We start from the raw sequence: 18,183 nt of genomic DNA on the forward strand, positions 1-18,183 counted from the left end.
TTACTTAGATAATTTGGGATGAATCAAGAAAAGAGAGGAGGGATAGCTAGATGGCTAAATAAAGCCAATGAGATCACATGTTCTGCCTTTTTATCTGCTTTTCTCTTTCTGCTTTTGGACAACAAAGCTTCCTTTGATACAGAAGAAGAGGGGGTAGGGAGGGTGGGGAGAGGGGGTGCCAGAGTCACCCCAATGGCCCCTGGTCACTTATCCACGCTACTTAATATGATGTTCCCACTGACAGAGACAGAAAAAAACAATGATCTCATGATTCCAGAAACGATTCATGCAAACAACCCTGGGAGATCAGGGGTGAAGGGGACAGGAAAGAGGGGAAGAGGATGAGTGAGAATTAAGATTAGAAGAAAGGTTAGAAGTAGCAGGGAGAGGGTACATGGGAATCAGGACCTTGGAGGGCAACTGTGAATGGAGGTAGACTCTGGAGGTCACAGTCCAAAAGAGAATATGTAGAGGGATTTTAGAGAAAAGGAGAAGAAAGAGGAGTCATGAGACCAAGGGTAAGAAGACTAGTGGAAGAAGGTTAGGTGTGACATTGTATGGCAGGACTGAGGGAAGGTCAGGGTAGAGTTGACTGAGTTGTCAAAATGCAGGAAAAGGGAGCCTGGGCTCAGAGGCAATGTGGTGGAATGATGAACAGGGATTGATATGACAGTGAGAAGGAAAGGAGGGGGAAATACCTATGGGGTTAGGAGCAGAAGAATTAAGACTTGCTGAAACTTGCTACTTCTATGTTCAGCTACACAAAACCAGGTCACCAAATCTGCCAAGATAATAATCCTTATCTCTCTCCATCCCAGAGCCAGCAGATGCCAGATAGATTTATTACCTGAGGCATTCAGCTGTGTCCAGAGGAGGCAGTGGTGAGGCAGTGTGGCTGAAGACAGGCAGTCAGTCTGGTTTCCACTTTGGTTGGGCTGATCTCTCTGCAGGAGACCTTCACACCTACAGAGAGGAGTATTACACCTCACCTGCCAGCAGCCATTTCCTTCAGCCTTCTCCCTTTCCTTCCCTCACATCCGTTTGTTCCTCCTTCCCTTCTTCCCTCCCTCCCTCCTTCCTCACCACCTTTCCACAGGGAGACAAGAGCTCAGCACAGTTGGCAGGAGACATCTCACTTTCTTCTCCATTCCCCCAGGGGACTGCAACCCCAGCCCCACTTATCCCAAACCAGTGAAGCAGCCAGGGCCTTAGAGGAGACTTTTGAGCCCACAGGGCTCCTGATGGAGCTGGGACAAAGAGTGGGATGAAAGACTGGGGAAACAACTAAAAGAAAAAGTGTCTCCCGCAACGAGCTGCCATCTCCATGTCTCACAGCTCTCCCCAGCACTGGTCTGTCCCAGGGGCTCATCACATCTCCCCCTTCTCTGTCTGCTCTGTGGCAGCTAATCGGTGACCCACTGACAGTCTCTGTTCATCACTTGTCTCTGCACGCAATGGGGTAATTAAACCCTGACCCTGGGCTCCTTTTATCCATTTCCTCTGCACAGTCACTCCCCAAAATGGTAGAGGGGAGGGCCTGCTGTGGAGGCTCCTGCCCCAGTCTCCAGCTGTAATGAAGATGTAAAGCACAGGAAGGACTTTCTATGAAAAGAAAGATGCTGAAGGGGCTGCCAAAGAGGTATTGAGTGGTACAAGGTGCTGAGATCTGCTGACCTACCTCCATCAGGCAAGGCTTTTGTAAACCTTTAGTTCTTTATCATCATGCCCACAGGTTGCCCAGCATCCTTCCCCTGCCCAAGCATACCTACAGAAAACCCACCACTCCTCTGAATGTCCTCAGAGTAGTGCCAGGTGTGGTGCCCAGCTCAGGTCCAGCAAAACTTTCCAGGAGTCTCAGCATACCCAACCCTGGGCTTGTTCCTCCACAATACCAATGCAAAGCTTCTGCACTCCCTGGTGTGAACACGTTGCCTCCACTCAGACTAAGACCAGTGCCTCAGGCCTGACACTTTGCTTTTTCTCATTAAACACCTGCAGAAAGGCAGAGGGAGTTCTTGGTGACAAGGTGCATCCCATGGAATACAATGGAATACACAGGAGCTGGCCGGGACAAGGTGACAACATCACCTCCACAGCAGGACAATGGAGGATGCACCCAGTGACAGGCAGGAGTCACAAAATGCCAGGGAGGAGTTCTTTTTTTTTTTTTTTTTACTTTCTTTCTCTTTCTGCTTTCAGGAACTCCACAAAATTTATTACCCAGATTGATAAACAGCCAGAAATTATGTCGAGCAATGCAGACTCTGCTTCCTCCTCCCTACCCCGAGTAGGGAAGCTGCCCCCCTCCCACGCATGAGCGAGAAGGGCTGGGGCCACCCGGGGAACGGCATGACGGGTAAAGCAGTGCCCCTGAACAATTAAGCACTGTCTCAGGCATTGCACACCCTTGTCCAGGGAACAAAAGAGTCACACACAAGAGACCTGACTGTGAAGCCTCCATCCGCTTTCATCACTGACCCCCAGGGCTATCAGGGCACAAGGTCAGCCCACTTAAACTCCAAACTCGGCCAGAAATAGAGCTGGGAAGTGGGCATGGGTGGCCAACTGCAGGGGTCTCCAATCATTTGAGGGGTTCTTTGACTGAGCCATTTCATTTCATCAAAGACACATTTTTTTCTGGAAGGAAAATGGAGAGCAGTGGGTGTGAAGGGAGTAAGGGGGAGGCAGGGTGTTCACCATGAATTATGACCACTCTCAACAAGAGTCTTTTACATTGCGGAGGTGAGGAGAGGATGGAGTAATTGGGCATGTTAGACCTATGCATAAAGAGGGCAAGTCTCTGCCTGTTTCTCACCCTTCACTCTGCCAGTGCTCATGAGATGTGGTCCCCCACATGCCCTGTTGCCATTCCATTGTGGAGCTCAACACCCCAAGGGCTCATCCCAAGGACCACAAGGTCTGATAGCACCCTGCCAGACCAGTGACCCCGGGCTGTGCAATAGTGTGTGGTCATGCCTCTGGTATGGAAAGGCTGAAAGTTGCCTTACGAATAAAAACCCATCAACCAAGCCAGGGCTCATGCTTTCCACCCGCAAGGTCTCAGAAAACCTATTAGGCTTTAAGTTGCTGTTTTTTTCAGGTTGCAAATACTGCCTTTGCAAGTAATGCTTTCATAGAGGTAACAGTTGTACCTTCTGGGGGGTCAGCACTGAGCAGTGTTTAGCAGTGGGTAAGAACAGATGCTCCTGAGATCTATCTCTTTGGCTAGGAGGAGAAATCTGTGGGGTACTGAAACGTGTTTGGTGCATGTGGAAATGCCACAGAGCATTGTCCATTTCACCCAACTTCCCTCTGGGTAAATCTCTGAGAATCCTAAATGCAAGAAATTTCAGAGGAAGGAAAATTAAAATACCCAGAGAAAGCAGTCTCCTATTCCACCTCATTAAGGCCGTCTCCCACCTGCACCACAGAGAGGCCACTGCAGGTGTTTGGAGCACCCAGCAGAAGTGGGGCAGGGACAAGGCAAGTAGGCTGTGGAGTGGTGGGCAGGGAATAAAATCCTCACACTTACTCACTGAAAGTTGCCCCCGAAATGGACAACATGGCTCAAGGGACAGCAATCAAGGAGGATGTTAGCTCAGAGTTAGTTGTGTTGACACTGAAAACAGTAGCAGAAAAGCAGCCAGAAACATGAGATTCAGCACTGCCCCAGTACACAGAATGCATCTGAGTGCCAAGAAGCTAGCCAGTCATGCAACGTGTGATCTGCTTGCAGACTCCTTATTACACATGATGAAAGACAAGCAGAAGGGAGTTTTAACTCTCAGAGTCAAACTTTTCATGGATTGTGTATTTGGGGGTGGAAAAATGTCTGTACGTGGAAACTGAGCGCTTTTGATCCAAGCTTTGTTGGTAAACTGTAAGGAGTGAGCCCAGTTTCCAGGAAAAAGCTGCATTTCACATTTTTTATGCAATTACTCAGACCTATTCTTGAAAATTAACAGGTTCCTGGGATTTTTTTTTTACAGGTTGGCTAGCCTTATTTTTTTGGATGTTAGGTAATCATTTTCATCAGTAGTTCATTACTTATTCCCTTTGGAGGAGGCAGTCAGCTGGATTTCTAATACTGAGACAGACATGGCTGTAGGGCACATGCGGAGTCATTCTCCATCTCACACAAAGAGAATCCAATCGATCTTGGACACATTGGGGCAGCTGTGCACAAAAGGCAGGGTCAGTCAGCACACACATACAAAGGCCAATGTTCAGGGACATACTGAAGGACATGCACAACGTGCACACATCACTGGAAGAGCACAAAAGTAAGGCACATCAGACCTACAGGTTTTGGCCTTGTCAGTGTCAACAAGTCTGGTTTTTCACCTCAGGCTAGTATTGTGTATTGTCTTTCTTTCTAATGGCAGGAGCTGCCAGCAAAGGAGGCATTCACTGCTCGTTCTTCTCCCTTGCAGCTCTGGGAGCAGAAATGGACAGCAGGAGAAATGAGGTTCACAGCTTCTTTTAACCAGACTGTTGTCCAGCCATGCACAAGGCCCTGAACAATGCCCTTGGGCACAAGTAAATGATTTACGTTATGCAGGTGTTCTTCTAGATGTGGGGAAAAACTCTTTTTACTCTATTTCTCCTTGCAATAAAATAGGAGAAATATCCCAACTTCGCAAACCCTGAATCCAGGCCCCTTCCCGCAGCAGCAGTTCCGGGAAGTGCCCACACGGTGGCGATGCCCCCTCAGAAATGGAACGCAGCTGGTGCCCAGGGGAGCGACCCTGCAAAGTCCACAGGAGACAGCGCAGGGACAGCGCGGGACAGGCGGACCCCGCCGCACCGAACAGCAGGCTCGAGTTGTGCTTCTGCCGACGATCTGCCGTGTGGCGTTTGCTTAATGAGCTCTCGTCTGTATTAGCTGTCAGCTCTGGGGAGGGTTCTGCAGGGTGACCTCTGCTTGTGTTGCAGGGTCTCTCTCAGGACCACAGCATGGCAGACTGACCAATTATATTTTCACTGTATTTAGGGATGGATATTCCAATACCTCTATGGGCTGATATAAGAGTGTTTACCCACCCTCACAGTGATTCCCCCCCCCCTTTTATTGTACTGTAATTCCATTTTACAACTTGCAACCCCCTCCTCTTGTGTTTTGCTATGCAAAAGCTCTGGGAAGAGGTTGGCTCTGTCTTCTCTGTATCATCCTCAGCCACAGTCAAGCACTGTTGCACTGCTGAGTCCGAGTGAGCTCCTCATGCAGAGATCAGGGCCTGGCCCATCAATTCTAGAGCTTCACTGATGTAAAACTCCTGTCAGTGGCCAGGGTCAGGATGTCAGTCTCTTCTCTTTACAGAGCTCCCACCTGAAGGACTGCATTTCTCATTCAGCTTCTCTTCATAAATAAATCACTTCTTAGACACAGGACTTCAAAATGATTATTCGCAACACGCTCTTGCCCTTGTACTCCAGCATTGTGGGTGGCTTCAGCTAGTTTTTTGATGTATGCAGAAAAGAGGCTCATGGGGCTGCACACAGCAAACACTAACCACCCTCTCAGACAGCAAGAGAGGTCATCATCGTCGGCCAGTCTTTGTTCCTAGTCATGGAGGTGTTTCCAGTTCAAAAAGTTCAGTGTTGGGGGGGGTTGATCTGTAACAGTGAATTGGGTTTGACAGCCCGGTAATTGCTCAGAAGTCAGCAGTGGCTGGAAGAGATGACACATAATGCAACAAGGCAACCACATGCTTCTGGGAAATCAAAGCATTCTTCCAGTTATGGTGATGTCTTGATGGAGGAAGAAAAACTACTACCCCCACACACAACCCAGAGGAGAAAAATGTGGGATACAGCCACCCACATGGAGCGCAGTGGTTTTCATACGGCTGTGCTGACTGGCTCCCACATCACTGCTTCCACAGGTCATTGTGGGCCTGTGAGCAGTAGAGGTGACTGTGTCAACCAGTTTCATGGAATCACAGAATAAATTAGGTTGGAAAAGACCCCTGAGATCATCAAGTCCAATCTATGAGTCAACACCACCATGGCACTTAGTGCCATTTCCAGTCTTTCTTTGAACACCTCCAGGGATGGTGACTCCACCACCTCCCTTAACAGTCCAGTCCATTCCGAAGTCTAATCACCTTTTCTGTGAAGAAATTCCTCCTAATGTCCAACCTAAATCTCCCCTGGCACAGCTTGAGGCTATGCCCTCTTGTCCTATCGCTGGTTGCCTGGGAGAAGAGGCTGAGCCCCACCTGGTTACAGCCTTCTGTCAGGTAGTTATAGAGAGTGATGAGGTCTCCCCTGAGCCTCCTTTTCTCCAGACTAAACAACCCCACCTCCCTCAGCTGCTCCTCATAAGACTTATGCTCCAGACTTTTCACCAGCTTTGTTGCCCTTCTCTGGACATACTACAGCACTTCAACATCTTTCTTGAATTGAGGAGCCCAGGACTGGACACAAGATTCAAGGTGTGGCCTCACCAATGCCAGTACAGGGGAAGAATCACTTCCCTGGTCCTGCTGACCACACTCTTTCCGATACAGGCCAGGATGCCACTGGCCTTCTTGGCCACCTGGGCACACTGTTGCCTCATGTTCAGGCAGCTGTCGACCAGCACCCCCAGGTCCTTTTCCGCTGGAAAGCTTTCCAACCACTCTGCCCCTAGCCTGTAGCACTGCAGGGGGTTGTTGGGAGCCAAAGTGTAGGACCTGGCACTTGGTCTTGTTGAACCTCAAAGCTCTTTGTGTCCCTGCTGTCACCTGAATCATCAGTCCAGGACATGTTCACATTCACAAACGTCTTTCTGACCCAGCCAGCACCAGGTGTTTGTGTGGGGTACATCACCTTCCAGAGGTAAAAGCTCTCTTGTTTTGGCAAGTGGCAAGTGCAAGACAGCGTGTTTTCCTCGAGATGGGCACACTTTGGATGCCCCTCCTGGTGCTGGCACCTAAAGTGACATCGTGGTGATGCCACAATCCACTGATAACTAATAACACCTTCCCATAAGTGCTGTGCCACAAAAACTGTTCAACTCCGCAGTTCCCATCCCTTTCTGCTACTGCTGCCGCAGCCGGGGCAGCTCCCGCTCGGCTCCGAACTGAACCCGAGGGCAACGCTGAAGGGAGGGAGGGAGAAAGGAATGGAGGAAGGGAGAAAGAGGGGAAGGAAGGAAGGGAGGGAGGGGGAGAGAGAGAGGGAGGAAGGGGGAGGAGAGGAGGACGGAAGAAAGAAAGAAAAGAAAAAAGGGAGGGAGGGGGAAAGAAAGGAAAGAAGGGAAGGGAGAAAGAGAGAAGGGAGGGAGGAAGGAAGGAAGGGAGGGAGGACGGGGCGCCGCTCCCAAGATGGCGGCGGCGCGCGCGGCGGTGCCCATCCCCATGGCAACAGGGTGAGCGCGCGCGCAGAGGGCGGGGCTCCGTCGCGCGGTTCGCGCGGCCCCGGCGGTGACGTGTCGGGGGTCTGACGGCGCCGCGCCGCGCGCTTCCGGTGACTCTGGCCCCTCAGCGACGCCCCCCGCGGGTGCCCCGGGACGGTCCCTGTGGGGCGAGCGGGGGTCCTGCGACCCCCCTTTCCCCGGCCGGGCCAGTGCCCCGGGCCCCTCCCCTGCCCCGGGTCCGTGCGCTGCGGCCGCCGGGAAGGATGCGGCACGGAGGGCTGCCGGTGAAGCCCTGGCCCCTTGGGGTCGGATGTGGTGCAATTAGGAGGCCACAAGCAAAGGCTGTCTGCTTATTGCTGCCCGAATATAAATGGGAAACGAAACGGTGTTTGTGCACGGGAAAAATAATGTGGCTTTTCTGTGAAAAGCTTAGCGCGGCCTCCCGTTACAGGAGGTGAACGTCAAAAAGTGACATGACTGACTGCGAAGTCAGGAACCACATGGAGATGTGTGATGGATGTAGGGGATAGAACTGTAAATGTCTTTAGCAGCCGTGGTGCAGGTCGAACGTGGGAAGAAGCAGCTTCCAGAAAGGACCACCTTTTGTTCTGTGCTTTGGAAATACTGCATGTGTGTCAGGGTTTTTTTAAACATGCGGGGTTTGAAACATGCAGCATTTAAACTCGAGGACTTTCTCCTGTCTTATGCAGAGCAGAGAACCAGAGACATTTGACATGTTTGTCATCTTTGATATAAGAGCAGAGACCACAATGTGGCATTCAGAAAACAAAACCAAAGAGAAGGAGGTCGGTAAGGGTGACAGGTTGGTTCTCTGCAGTTTTCTATTGAGAGCACTCATTTATTGGGGTTTATTCTGTTCTTTCTTCCCAGGGAGTTTGAAATAAGCAGCATCAGACAAACAGGTTCCACTTAACCAAAACAATGTTTGCAGATTTGGACTATGATATTGAGGAAGATAAGCTGTGAGTATTTCACTTGTCTTTTCATGTTTTTTCTAACAATAGAAATAGTCTTTGCAGCCAAGAACCTAACAAGAGGTGATGAATCTACCTGCTCCTGTCACTGTGTGCTGCACATCATACTTGCTGTTCAGTCCCGATTTCTTGCTCTGTGTGGAGATTGGGGATGAGGCATCGCTGTGCTGGTGAGCAAAGGAGAAAGGTTGTGTTGCTCTGCAATGGCTGCCTTGCATTTCTGATTGCAAAGCAGTGCTGACAGGTCTTCTGTAAATTACTGGCCTTAGCCAGATTGAAAAACACTTACAATAGAGGAAAGATAACAAGAGGCAAGAATAAGTGGAAACTCCAGAGTCCTTTGGTCTATAAGGAGGAGAACACTGTCATTTCCTAAGTAAGTAAAGGGTTTGATGAGATTAGCAATTAATTTAGCATCGAGCACTTGATTTGCATCTCTTTTATGCTGTGCAAGTTTTCATCTCACTCCAGCACTAAATGATAGTGTTTCCTCAGTGCCTAGCAATAGATGAGGGTGTCTCTCCCACATGTAATCCTTACATGAGGTCCCAAAAAAGATAGCCCAGAAGGTGCTCCTGCTGGTCAGTGCTGATAGACTCTGTGGCAGAGATGAAGAGATGAATTCAAATGCGCAGTGCCCGTTATGTTTTTGGTTTGTATCAACTCAGATACAGGAGTTGTTTCATACACAGGCAGCCCTGCCTATGTGTTCATTTATTCCTTTTTTCTTCTAGGGGCATCCCCACTGTACCTGGGACAGTGACCCTGAAGAAGGACTCTCAGAACCTGATTGGGATCAGCATTGGGGGAGGAGCACAGTACTGCCCCTGTCTCTACATTGTCCAGGTGGGCACTCGGGGAGGAGGAATAAACCGTCTTTGTTGGCCTGAGAGATGGGAAGCATGGAGAAACCTATGCTGTATGTTTTTATCAAAGTGGGAGATGACATCTCACTTTACAGTGAATAAGATTTCCTTATCCTAGTACCTAATAGTACCTAATAGGTGTGGAAGAATTAAATTAAGACTTCTGGAGTTATCCTGCTCTTTGGAGAGCACGTTAGAATTCACAGAGGAACAGCGTGACATTCTCAACATAGGAAATCATACACTTGAGGAGGTATAAGCTGGAGGCGAGAACTTCCTGAGAGAACAAGATGATCAGCCCACCTCTTAGCTTGGGAAGGGGGAAAACTGTGGCTTCACCATGAACAAAGTACAACTAAGTTAAATAGGAGGAATGTAATTGTTCAGGCTTCGTTCTTTATCCCTGCATTCACCTTTCTCTTGCTTCCAGACTCTATTTTCATCCTCTTTCTCCTCTCTGCTAGGTGTTTGATAACACTCCAGCAGCCTTAGATGGCACCGTAGCAGCTGGCGATGAAATCACAGGAGTGAATGGGAAGTCTGTCAAAGGGAAGACCAAGGTGGAGGTGGCCAAGATGATACAGATGGTAAAGGTGAGAGGTAGGAGGGGGCCACTGGAGCTTCTGGGTTGTAGTTGACAGTTTATTGTCCTTGGATTAAGGAAGCCACTGCTACTTGCTTCCAGCACAGCAGTTTTGGATTTGCTCTTTCTACAGGGAGAAGTGACTATACACTACAACAAGCTTCAGGCTGACCCAAAGCAGGGCAAGTCTTTGGATATTGGTAAGACTGGTTCCTCTCACTCTACAGTGTTAAAATGATGGGGAGGGATGAAAAATTGGTCCCAGCTAAAACAAAAGTTTTCGTGTGTCCTTTCTTGCTCTTGACTCAGTTGTTTTCAAATGGATACTGTCAAAGAGAATTACAGGCTTAAAAAAATCCATTCCTAACTTCTTGAGATAGTCTTGAAAGTTAAGTAGAGGCTTGACTGTTGTTGTGGGAGGCTTGTTTTTCTGTGCTGTGTTTAGCATGGATGATGAATCTCAACTGCATAGTTTGATTAATTTATTTTTAATACATGTGAGCTATGCTGATTTATGGAGATTTTTAACTGTACACAGCAATGTGTCAATCAAAAAACACTGGTGGCAATTTCTCAGCTTGGAGAACAGTGATGAAATACCTGTCTACACTGGGTTTTGTACAAACACAGATTTTGTGGGAGAGGGGGGAGCCTTTATTGATAAAACAAACTGTTTGTTTTGAACTAAGCCTACACAGCTGTCTCTCACTTTTCAAAAAAATCCATCTCTTTTGTTTGTTCTCATTTCTTTTCATGGTGATTATGGTGCTAATGAATTGACAGGGATTCAGGAAAATCCTGAGTAGTGAGATGGACTTCTGAGGAAACAGAAGTGTGGCGAGAATATGGAATTTTCCAGAGATGCTGAACACTGTGGCTTAAGTTGAGTTCTTGGGATCTGCAGGCACCGCAAGTTTGCCTCTAAATAAATGTGGCTGAGTCATCTGATGCCAAAGAGGGCATAACTGTCCCTAGTAATTTGCAGGGTATGATTTGCACCATTACATCAAGAGGTGATGAAAAGGTTTAACTAGGATTCAAAAGATAAAAGTAAGGAAAGGGGCAACACTGAGCATGAAATCTTGTTTATCTTGCTTTTAGCCTCGTCTCCTCATTTCAGTTTGAGTAATACAGTGGGTAGCACAAGCAAAGTTTAGTTCCAAATATCACGTTAGGTTGGTGTTAGCAAAGTGATTGATTGGAATAGTCTTCCAAAAGAATTGCTGCAGCTCTACTGATTGAGGTACACAGGATGTGAGAACAGAACAAATAGGCAGGTTAGAAGATGTGTCATGCATGGCTGGACCAGAACGTCCTGTTTCTATGGTATTCTCTTTCTGCTTGCCACCTCAATACTGGGTTAAGTGCAGTTTTATCCAGTGCCTGGGAAACCAGTGAAGTGTGCTAGTGAGCTTTTCATGCCTGTAGAAATGACCCTGATCCTGGTTTGCAACTCTTTTTTGGCCTTTAGTATTGAAGAAGGTAAAGCATCGACTGGTGGAGAACATGAGCTCAGGCACAGCGGATGCCCTGGGGTTAAGCCGAGCCATACTTTGCAATGGTAAGTGTTGTCTAGGAGGACATTTCCTTAAGGGAAAGCTTACCCTCAGATGTTTACCTACTTTCTATTGTAACTTGCATGGTCCACATTATTCCTTATAACTCTTGCATTCTGCTCTGTCTCACTGTTGTGATTGCCTCTGCCCTTCCTGAGTGATATAACCTGTCACTGGGGCAATTTAAATGTTAGCTGAGGTCAAATTAATTTAAAGCAGGGACCCATTAGTGAATGCCAATAGGTGATGACCCCACACTATAAAATAAAATTGCAGATATTTTAAAAGCTTCCCCTGCTGTTGTACTACAGGACAGGCATTAAGGGGTGAGGGAAATTTGAAGCAAATATGTTAAACTGGTGTTTTTCCACTCAATTGGGTCTTAACTGTGTCCTGAATTGGATTGCTGTAATTCTGTATTCTGTTTCTATTCAGATGGGCTAGTGAAGAGATTAGAGGAGCTGGAGAGGACTGCAGAGTTATACAAAGGTAAATTGCATCTTCTGTCAGACACCAGATGGGAGAAAAGGATGCCTCCGTTATGTTTCAGTGAAGTGACTTAAATGTTTTTTCTGGTTTCCTTCACAGGCTTGACAGAGCACACCAAGAGTCTTCTCAGGGCTTTCTTTGAGCTGTCTCAGACACATAGAGGTAAAGAATCTTGTGCGAAGGGAGCACAAATCTCCGACCTCCAGTTTCGGGAGTTTTAGTCAGTACTTAGATGCATGATTCCCACACTCAGAAAAAACAAAGAGTTGCAGAAATGAGCTGGGAAGGGCCACTCGCCTGCATTAGCAGTCATGGTGCTAACACAGGCCCTGTCTTTCACATGAGACATTGAAAAAGTGCCCTGCCAACCTCTGGTCTTTAGGGAATATGTAGCATCATTCCCCAGCTAATTGTAAGGTTATGGGAGGGAGTTGTAGTATTGGAGGCAAGATTTTTCTCCAGAGCTGACCTCTTCTTTTATCTGTCTGTATTTGTTCTGCTCATCCAGCATTTGGAGATGTTTTCTCTGTCATTGGTGTAAGGGAGCCACAACCAGCTGCCAGTGAAGCCTTTGTGAAATTTGCTGATGCCCATCGCAACATTGAGAAGTTTGGGATTCACCTTCTGAAAACAATTAAGCCGGTAAAGAATTTAACCATGGGAGTAAAGGGTCAGGAGAAGAGGGGAATCTAGAAAGGCAGAAGCCTGTCTTTGAAGGTGTGATCTGAAAGCTTATTCATTGTGGGAAGAACAGTCCTTGTCTGCTTTCCTTCAGGGAACTCTTTATAATGAAAAGAGTGTGAGAGGTAACATAGTGAGCGTATCAATCTTGTCCCTGTGACTTTTGCATATGAATATATTCCTCTCCATTTGGGAATGAGGGGGTAGTTTGATCAGTAGTGATATTGGTACCCATAATTTAAAGATGTCACTCAAAGAGTTTAGATAAGCTATCCAGGAACAAGTTAAGGATTTCAGTCAATATATTTGAGAGTCTCCAGGGGATCTATCCACTTAGTTTAGCAAAGAGGGTGTTGATTTGGGCACCACTTTCAGTTCCATGTTGGGTGGACAGTGTTGGGTAGTGAGACTTTGAGTCCAGCAGAGCTGTTTTCAGGACCAGCTGAAAATGAAACAAGACAAGTCAAAAGCAGATTAATTCAGACTAGAAGTGAGTAATGCATTTCTAACGCTTGAACCAGTGACAGTTATGGAAGCTGTAATCATGGCAATTCTGAGTCACGATCAAACATTTTCTTTCAAATATGCTGTAGTTCAAAAAAGAGTTAATTTGAGGCAGTCTCATGACCTGCTCTGTGTAGAAGGTTACTTGATGAATTATAGTCATACTTTTATATTCAGCAACAGGGTGTTTCCCTTGCAGATGCTTACTGACTTGAATACGTATCTGAATAAAGCCATTCCTGACACAAGGCTGACTATCAAAAAATACCTGGATGTCAAGTTTGAATATCTGGTGAGCTGCTTGCTTTTGGATTTTCTTAAGTACTGGTTGAAATTAAGTTTCATAGAATCATCCTGAAAGTCACATATAGCCTGTATAATCACATATCCGTCCTTCCACAGTCCATGAGAGAATGCATTATTTTTTCCAGTTCTTTGTTTACTGCCAGATTACTCAGATTCAGACACTTGCTTTTAACCTAATACTTCTCACTGGTAAGAAAGATCTCCCAGAACTCAGATGATTTATTTTCTAAATGAAATAATTTCCTGATTTATTTGTAAAGAGTTCGTATGCAACTTATGCTCTTGAACTCCTCTAAATAGATCTACAGTCCATAGTTTTCTGGTAATTTTGGATAGTCTTCTTTAGCCAAAGTAGATGACTGTCAAGCCGTATTTGCTTTCATTTAGACCATGCCATTTTTTCCTTTCTTCATTCCACTCCCGCTTTGTTTTTTACACCCAAAAAGGGTAAGGTTGCTAAGTGCACCTGTTTTATAACTTTAAGAATTTATTTCCTTTTACTTGTTGAGAGAAATATTTGGAGCTGCGACCCTAAGGCAAGAGAATATGGCAGCATCTCTTCCTACCTCAGTCCTTCCTGCAATTAATCTTTTTTTCCCCTCTTTATTTATTCCTGTTTCATACTTTTGTTGTACTGTGTTTTCCCAGATAGCAGATGAACACAGGATTTTTCTTTTACTAGATTATACTTACATAAAGTATTTGCCTCTGTAATAAAAATACTAAGCACCTTCTCTCTCCCCCACTGTTCTCTCTCCCCATCTTTCTCTAAATAGATTTTCTTTCCACCTTGGATGTTTAATATACTCTGATCCCACTGTGCTTTCCTCAGTGGCTCTAGCATTGAATGATACTCTTGAAATGATACAACCCTATGGGTATGGGTGATGATGAAATTGCCTCTGATTTTTAATATTTCCTTCTTGTTTTGCTTTTTTTTTGAATTATTTTAAATTCTGCAAAGTCTTACTGCCTGAAAGTCAAAGAGATGGATGATGAAGAGTACAGCTGCATTGTGAGTACCACTAAAATTGCAAAAGCACTCCTGTGCCTGTCAGCACCCAAACTAGTTAATGCATCCTAAGAGTTACACACATTTGTTCATAATATACTAGAAACTGGGGATCCTTAAATGCTACCTGGGAAGCACTGCCAAAAACTGCCATGAGTCACTAGTGCTGTGGAATAGTAGAAGGAACAGACATCTCTGTAGCTTGTTCTCTCAGTGGCTGCCTCTCTGAGTGTTTAAGTACGATTAGGTTATGTAAGGAGGATTAAGGTGTTATCTTCACAGATTCCATTTGTGTGTAGTGTGCAGCTTATCATTAATTCTGGGCTTGTTTCTGAGAAATGGAGGTTTAGCTTCTCTGCAGCAAAACTCATGTGAAACTGCATTTGTAAGTGAGGAAAATTGATTAAAGGATCTCTCTCTTAACAATAGGGTTTTTATAGCTTAGGGTTTTATGACTTTAATCCTTGACAGCTCTGTTTAAGATACCTACAGGTGTCCCATACATCCCAGTTTCCCTGCATAAAAGTAAGATCTTTTTTTATCCTAGGTATGGATCTCAGAGCAGGCATTAGGTTTTTTTGGAATGCTTGGTTACAAAGTGCCAGGAAGGAATAAAACTTTCCTAACACAATCTTTCATTGTATCTTTCCTTCTAAGTAGGAAGGAAAGAATGTCAGCCTTGCCCAGCAGAGTAACATTTCTGGGTTTTGGCAGATGCAGTGTGCATTAGCGAACCATAGTGCGTAACATGGGTTTTTACATATGTTATATTTACAGGTGCAGGGGCAGAATGCTGTTCTGCTGACAGACCCTTTTTCTCAAGAGGGTTTTGTGGGACAACATATAGGTCCCATCCTATATGGTTTCCAGCATTGTGTCTGGATGGTTGTAGATACCACGGGGTTTCCTGTGCAGTCCACAGAGGGCAAAGCTTGCAGAGGAGGGCACAATTTTTTGTGTGATTGATATAAACGTGTTTGTTCATAATGCCTGTCTTAATAGTCCAGATAAGCCGTGCCACTTCTCCATGCTGGGTTGAAAGGTACCTGTCGTTGCTTAGTAGTGGTGCTTTTCTTTACTGTGGTTGATGTGTATTTGGCCTTCAGAATGACCTAATTGAGTGCCAGTCATGGATGTGGCTCAGTGTTCCTCATGTTTCCTGCTTCCTGACTGCAGTTCCCATGAGCCTGAGAGTTCTGTAATAACCCAAGGTCATTGTGAGTTCACACTTGTAGGCAGACTGTGTATAAGCACTGTTGTGGGAGTCTCTAAAATGGTGCTGTGTTTTTGGCAGGCTCTGGGTGAACCCCTCTACCGGGTCAGCACTGGGAACTACGAGTACCGCCTTATCCTGCGCTGCCGTCAGGAGGCTCGCACGCGCTTTGCCAAGATGAGGAAGGACGTGCTGGAGAAAATAGAGCTCCTGGACCAGAAACACGGTGAGTCTGGAACCTGAAGGGGTCAGGCAGACACAGCTTTGGCCTTCATGCTCCTCCTTCCTCTCGGCTCAGAAGTCTTTGCTGAAGAACCGTTTTGTGGCTGTGCCCAGACATCCACCCTCGGGGGCCAAAAGGGATTAGTGCGTAGGAGACTGTATCTAATGCTGGCAAGGGAGGCTTGATCACAGCCTTCACACTGTTTGGGAAGAGGGTTTTCACATGATTTTTTTTTTCCTGACATGTCTCCACTACAGTGCAGGACATCGTGTTCCAGCTCCAGCGTTTCGTCTCCACGATGTCCAAGTACTACGACGACTGCTATGCCGTGCTCCGAGACGCAGATGTCTTTCCCATTGAGGTGGACCTTGCCCGCACAACTCTCAACTATGGGCAAAAGGACACATACACAGACGGGGCAGAAGAAGAAGGAGAAAGTGAGAGAGAGGGTAGCGGGAAGGAGGATGCAAATGGAGAAAAGCTCATTGATGATGCCTGAGTGTGCCGGCATGGCCAGAGGAAAGACTTTGCAGACTGTTATGAAAACATGTATTTCACGTGGCGATTCATCCTCTGTGATTTCAATGTATGTCCAGCCTGGGATTCCTCCTCTGCTTTGGGTGAGGGTAGCTGGTTGGATTGGAACCAACCTCTGCTTTCCTCACATTTCCTTTGCTTGTTTGCCTGGATATTCTTTTTTGCCTCCAGAGACTTCTACTACCCAACTTGGGTAGCGAGGTGTGGGGAGGAAAACTCCCTACCACACTGCCATGTGACTCTGGGCAGACAGGACTCTGCTGAGCACGTGGGAAACACCCTCCCCTCTGGCACATGGAAGCCAGCTAATGATTTGGAGCTCTGTCCTCCCCTTGTGCTCTGGGAAGTGTTAGCATCAGCATTGTTTTATTCACCCCACCACTCGCTGTCTCCAAGCTCCTTCTACGGAGCCACCTTAGAACTGTGATGGAAATATCCCATCCTTAAACTACAGAGGAGAGATGGGAAGCCTTGAGGAGAGAGGAAGACGTGCACTTTAGGCAGAGGCTTTGAGATTTTTTTAGTGCAAAGCATTACTAGTGTGCCACCCCAAGCTCTCCTCTCTGCACAACCATTTTGTGCTGCCTTTGGACTAGCCATCAACAGTAGCTAACATCCCATTCCCCAGCACAAGGGAAGAAGGAAAAGGAAACCTGAGGTAGGTGAGGCTGCTTGTTTCCTTTTCCCCTCCCTCCATCCCTGTGGGCATACCCCAGATGCAGATGGCACTTTCTCTGTTAGTGGGCAGCACAACTGCCAGGAGTGGTGTGCTTCTCGGGGCAAGGGTTTTGACTTCTCTGTCATTACATTCTAGTGGTCATGAGAGAAGTTATTTAAGGGCATTAATTTATGGTCAAGATGGTTTGATTTGGTTTTTCTCTTTGATTTGTTATTGGAGCTTCTTCATCTCAGTGGGTACCTGCAAGAAAGCCATCCATGGTCAAGCTGCTCTGAAAAATTTAGATGGACTCCAGTGTACTGACTGTTGTCTCTAATAAAGAAAAATGTGACATTCCATTTCCTGTCTTTCATGGGTATATGTTGGGAAGATGGGTGTCATGTGCTGGCCATTTTTTTCCTTGCTCATAGTGGTGCATAATCCCTATACCAAGCTGTGGTGGTCACTGCAGCACAGGTTTCCCGAGGGAGAGGCTTATAAAAACTGTAGCAAGGGCAGTCTTCCATGTAACACCAGCTTCTCTGCATCTTGGCTTCCCAGGGGAACACCAGCCTTTTAAAGCCACCAGTTGCCTCAGTCCTGCCAAGGTGCCATCCTTGCACCCCTCCAGGGCCAGCTTTTCCACACAGCTCAGCTGTTGCATCACAAGCTTCAGCTGATGCTTAAGTCCCTGATCCTCTTTCAAAGCTGGCTGTTGTGCCAAAACATGGAGCAGTTGAGAGGAACAGGCTTCAGCAGAGCCTGTCTAAAAGCCAGCAAGGCAAAGTGGAAGGCAGCATAGCCAGGATTTTAGGAAGAGTTCTGGGAATCTTGCAGCACCATCTGTAGTGAGATCTGATACCCTAAGGACTTCTATGTGCTTTTGAGAGAAGATTTAAGAGCGGGAGGCTTAGTGGGAAATGTTGACTGGTGACAAGGAAACAGAGGGGACCTTGTTCTAGCAACCTGCCTTGCTGACAAGGGCAGTTGTTTTCATGCTGTGGACCTTGGACCTCTGGGAAGTTGTGAGCTCCTTCTTGGAGGAGGCACTAGTGAATAAGGGAAATGCAGCCTGGGGGACAGGGGTTCAGGATGGCTGGGGAAAGAGCTGCAGAGCAACTTGGTGGAACAGAAACATGGATCTTACCTTGTGGGGAGGGAGAACAAGCTTGCAAAGCAGTGAATGAAGGCCTACAGGACCCTATCACTCTTGCTGCT

General features: G+C 46.8%; 1 protein-coding gene across 3 annotated transcripts; it reads left to right on the plus strand.

Annotated features, from left to right (window-relative positions):
• Positions 1-7,403: 7,403 nt before the first annotated feature.
• On the plus strand, positions 7,404-17,324 carry PICK1 (protein interacting with PRKCA 1). Of its 3 annotated transcripts, none has more exons than XM_008931547.3 (13): positions 7,404-7,452; positions 8,234-8,325; positions 9,072-9,183; positions 9,668-9,796; positions 9,920-9,986; positions 11,258-11,347; positions 11,778-11,831; positions 11,931-11,993; positions 12,340-12,473; positions 13,216-13,308; positions 14,287-14,337; positions 15,629-15,773; positions 16,028-17,324. In XM_008931547.3, the coding sequence occupies exons 2-13, from the start codon at positions 8,285-8,287 to the stop codon at positions 16,267-16,269; spliced, it is 1,221 nt and encodes a 406-aa protein (XP_008929795.1). In that variant the 5' UTR covers positions 7,404-7,452; positions 8,234-8,284; the 3' UTR covers positions 16,270-17,324. The 3 variants fall into 3 exon arrangements, with proteins under 3 accessions (XP_008929795.1, XP_017936239.1, XP_017936238.1); XM_018080750.2 differs by lacking the exon at positions 7,404-7,452 and adding an exon at positions 7,459-7,578; XM_018080749.2 differs by lacking the exons at positions 7,404-7,452; positions 8,234-8,325 and adding exons at positions 7,459-7,578; positions 8,368-8,507.
• Positions 17,325-18,183: the final 859 nt, after the last annotated feature.

The sequence above is a fragment of the Manacus vitellinus genome, unplaced genomic scaffold, assembly GCF_001715985.3.
Source record: "Manacus vitellinus isolate BGI_N305 unplaced genomic scaffold, ASM171598v3 scaffold_5_pilon, whole genome shotgun sequence".
In the NCBI taxonomy this organism is placed as follows: domain Eukaryota; kingdom Metazoa; phylum Chordata; class Aves; order Passeriformes; family Pipridae; genus Manacus; species Manacus vitellinus.

What these genes read in the sequence shown, in the direction of transcription:
- PICK1 (XM_018080749.2), top strand. Translation starts at nt 8,404, where the DNA reads ATGAATCTACCTGCTCCTGTCACTGTGTGCTGCACATCATACTTGCTG. An exon ending in GACTGCAGAGTTATACAAAG is followed by an intron (nt 11,832 to 11,930) that starts GTAAATTGCATC and finishes TTTCCTTCACAG; the next exon opens with GCTTGACAGAGCACACCAAG. An exon ending in TTCTGAAAACAATTAAGCCG is followed by an intron (nt 12,474 to 13,215) that starts GTAAAGAATTTA and finishes TTTCCCTTGCAG; the next exon opens with ATGCTTACTGACTTGAATAC.